The sequence below is a fragment of the Rhagoletis pomonella genome, unplaced genomic scaffold (genome assembly GCF_013731165.1).
Source record: "Rhagoletis pomonella isolate Grant_MI unplaced genomic scaffold, Rhpom_1.0 Rhpom_scaffold_04991, whole genome shotgun sequence".
Classification (NCBI taxonomy): Eukaryota; Metazoa; Arthropoda; class Insecta; order Diptera; family Tephritidae; genus Rhagoletis; species Rhagoletis pomonella.
In genome coordinates this window covers 470-4,664 of record NW_023463539.1, presented here as the reverse complement: position 1 = coordinate 4,664, position 4,195 = coordinate 470, and the positions used below count along the sequence as shown (strand labels likewise).

At 45.6% G+C, this 4,195-nt stretch overlaps 1 protein-coding gene across 1 annotated transcript; it reads left to right on the top strand.

Annotated features, from left to right (window-relative positions):
• Window positions 1–603: 603 nt before the first annotated feature.
• LOC118754961 lies at window positions 604–2,895 on the top strand. The gene has a single exon (XM_036489824.1). It carries the CDS (start codon window positions 604–606, stop codon window positions 2,893–2,895), a length of 2,292 nt encoding a protein of 763 aa, XP_036345717.1.
• Window positions 2,896–4,195: the final 1,300 nt, after the last annotated feature.

The window sequence follows — 4,195 nt, the reverse complement described above, 5'->3', positions numbered from 1 at the left end:
ATAATTAGCGTGCTGCAGCAACAAATTTGCGAACTACGAACACCATCGGAAAGTCAACTGGAAACCATCGTGGACTTTGCCATCGCTGTGCAAAATATATGTGCAACTATTAAAGCATCGGGGCTTGCCAGACACCTCATCAACCCTGAATTGTAGCAAAAACTTGTGTCGAAGCTGCCTGGATCACTACCGATGTATTCGGGAGTACACAAGCAAGGCCTGTCAAACTGCAAACTTCAGACTTTCAGTGATTGGCTCTTTCATCTGGCACAAGGAGCCAACTGTGTGCTCGTACCAACTGAGCCAACGAAGATGCGAAAACGTGGGGCTGTTAATCATCATCATAAGACGGTAAGCCGTATCGTTTGTAAGGGAAGTTGTAGTGCTTTGTCTAATTGCGACTATTTCAAGGAAATGTCTCGTAGCCAAAAATGGGACACCGTACGCCAGCTGAAATTGTGCTACCGGTGCTTGAAAAAGCATTTAGGGTCTGACTGCAAATCGAAGGCTACCTGTAACGTAAATGGATGTACTCGCTACCACCACCCATTACTGCATAACGAACCTTCGGTTACCACTAACGAACAAACGTGTAAAACCAACATGAAAACACAGATGGCTAATATCAACGCTCATAACGTTGGCGAAGAGGGTACACTTTTCCGCGTCTTACCTGTAGTTTTGCACGCGGGTGCTAATAGTGTGTCAACATATGCCTTTATAGACGACGGCTCCTCTCTCACTCTAATCGATGAAGAACTGCTGCAACAGCTGAATGTGAAGGGCACCCCACAGCCACTTTACCTTCGCTGGACAGGCGATGCACATCGCTACGAAGACGATTCAGTTACTCTCGACCTTGCCATATCATCCAAACTCGGGAATGAAAACTTGCCTCTGAAAGCAGTACATTCTGTTAAGAAGCTCGATTTGCCCACCCAATCGCTTGACGGGGCGAATCTGAAGGCAAAGTTTAAATATTTAAGGGGCTTGCCATTACAGTCGTATAACAACGTAACATCGAAACTTTTAATTGGGCTAAACAACGCCACACTTGGATCCGCCATTAAATCCAGATTAGGTGATGACTACGCGCCTATATCCGAGAAAACTAAGCTCGGGTGGACAGTCAAAGGCCACAGATCTATAGCACTTCAAGGTGCAACTCAATACGTCTATCACATATGCGACTGCTCTGAGCATAAAGAACTTCGTCAGGTTGTTAAATCCCACATTTGTCTCGATAATTTAGGTGTGGTGGCCAATATCCCAGCGTTGATGTCTAAAGATGATGAGCTTTCCGTAGAACAGCTAGAGCAACACACCGTTCGAGTAGGTGATCGCTTTCAAACTAGCTTGTTGTGGAAGCATCCTAATATGCAGCTACCAGACAGCCTGCCTATGGCAAAATATCGCGCGAAATGCTTGCTGAAGAAAATGCAACGTGACCCAAAACTTGCTGAGCAGCTTCAAAATAAGATTGCCAACTATCTGCGAAAAGGATATGCCCGGCGAATGACATCCGAGGATGCTGCCGCCAAAAGATATTGGTACTTGCCTGTTTTTGCAGTGAGTAATGCTAATAAGCCAGGCAAGGTTCGCCTGGTGTGGGACGCAGCTGCTACGGTAAACGGTGTTTCGCTTAACACTATGCTCTTCGCCGGCCCTGACCTGACAACCCCACTTCTATCCGTTTTATTTAAATTTCGACAAAAACGCGTCGGCATCACTGCCGATATAGAAGAGATGTTCCATCAGGTGCGGATCCGTCCTGCGGATCAAACTTTTCTGCGTTTTCTGTGGTACGAGCAAAATAATACAGAGAGAGATGACGTTCGGGTCGAAATGTTCTCCGAGCTGCGCTCAATTTGTAAAAAAAACAAAAACGCAGCTGAGTTTCGAGATCAATTTCCTCGTGCTGCTCGATGCATAGTGGAAAATCACTATGTTGATGACATGTTAGACAGTGTGGACACCGATGAGGAGGCAGTTCAGCTGGCACTAAACATTCAATATATCCATTCCAAAGGTGGGTTTCATATTCGAAATTTTCTTTCAAATTCAGACCGCGTGTTGAAGGCTTTGAATGTAAGGTCAGACAAAGCCCTTTGCCTAAATTTCGAAAGTGAACTACCAACCGAAAAGGTATTAGGTATGTGGTGGATTGCATCTACAGACCATTTTACCTTTAGAGTATCAGCCAAGTACAAGGAATCTAACTTATTAGTTTACCAACGTCGGCCAACTAAACGTGAAGTGTTGAGCCTTGTGATGACAATCTACAATCCGCTTGGACTCATCGGATTTTACGTGATATTTGCGAAAATAATCTTACAGGAGATATGGAGATCAGCTTGCGGCATTCCTGACGAGCAGTTTACAAAGTGGCTTCGATGGATTCGCCTTATTCCAAAAATTGAAAACATGCGTATTCCACGCAACTACATACGCACCGAGTTTGACAGCCCGCCTCAAATAGAACTGCATACCTTTGTCGATGCTAGCGAGTCAAGCTATGCAGCTGTGAGCTACATGCGTTACTCAGATGGTAAAATTGTTGACTGTGCGATGGTTTCTAGTAAAACTAGAGTCGCACCACTTAAGGTGATGTCTATTCCTCGGCTGGAATTGAAGGCAGCGCTCTTGGGAGCTCGTCTCTCTAAGCACGTCAGAGAATCACACTCCATTTCAATTGCCACTTCCACATATTGGTCCGACTCGCAAACAGTTACAAACAGTTCGTCGCCTTTCGAGTCAGCGAAATTTTGGAGTTTACCAAGGTGGATGAGTGGCGTTGGGTGCCAACCATCCACAATGTTGCCGATGAAGCAACAAAATGGCATGGAGATCCCGATTTTTGTAATGAAAGCCGTCTACAGGGACCCGCATTTTTAAAGTTGAAACCGGGTGAGTGGCCTGTCCAGCAGATGAATGTGAAGAGTGAGCTTTCTGAAGAACTTCGCCCGCAGTATGTGGGCTTCAACCGCGAATTAGCACAATCAAATCTCATCACTGCCAATCCTGAGCGATTTTCTTCGTGGAATCGTCTTCTTCGTACCACTGCAAAAATCATAACTTGTGCTCGAAGCTGGCTTAGTGTGGTACGAGGCGGCGATGTTGTGCATAACGAGCTCGACTCTGAAGATCTTTGTAAAGCGGAAAAGCAACTCTGGAAAAAAGCACTGCTCGACGCTTTCGCTGATTCAATAGCTTCGTTATTGAAGCGAAAATGCATCGAAAGGTCTAGCGATATATATAAATTATCACCTTACCTTGACGACGATAACGTATTGCGAATAGACGGGCGAGTAAAACTGAATGAGAGAAAAGATCCTGTGTTGCTACCACGCAATCATTACATTACACGTTTTCCTACACAGGAGTGGATTATTTCGGCCCACTTCTAGTTACTGTGAAGAGAAGCAATGAGAAAAGGTACGAGGTCCTATTCACATGTCTAACTACGAGAGCCGTGCATATCGAAATTGCCTATTCGCTATCTACAGACTCCTGCATTCTCGCCATACGTAACTTTATGGCACGGAGAGGTAGTCCGTTAGAATTCTTAAATCTTAAGGGCGCGGAAAGAGAACTCAAAACACATTCGGGCAACTCGACCGTGAACAACTGACCAAGACCTTTACGACACCAGCAACTAAATGGCACTTTATACCGCCTGCGTCTCCCCACATGTGTGGAGCCTGAGAGAGGCTTGTACGTTCCATAAAGAACGTACTCTATCGCATCATGCACCACACACAACCGAACGACGAAGTTCTTCGAGCAGCCTTAATGGACGCAGAAATGATAGTCAACTCGCGCCCACTGACTTACATCCCATTGGATCATGAAAACGATGAAGCACTAACACCCAACCACTTCTTGTTGGGTAGCTCGAGTGGCGTTAAACCAATTGCTGAACCAGTAACTGAAGGTGTTTTATTGCGACGTAATTGGCGATCTTCTCAGCAACTTGCCGACGCCTTCTGGGGGCGTTGGGTCGCGGAGTACCTTCCAATCATAACGCGAAGAAGTAAGTGGTTCGATGACGTAAAGCCGATCGAAGTTGACAACATTGCCTATATAGTCAATCAAAACAATCCAAGAAACTGTTGGCCAAAAGGAAAGGTAGTTAAAGTGCACACGAGCCCTGACGGAAGGTTAGGAGTGCAACACTTAAGACTGTATGTGGCGT

Excerpts from the sequence above, each read along its gene's own strand:
- LOC118754961 (XM_036489824.1), top strand. The coding sequence starts at position 604 with ATGAAAACACAGATGGCTAATATCAACGCTCATAACGTTGGCGAAGAG.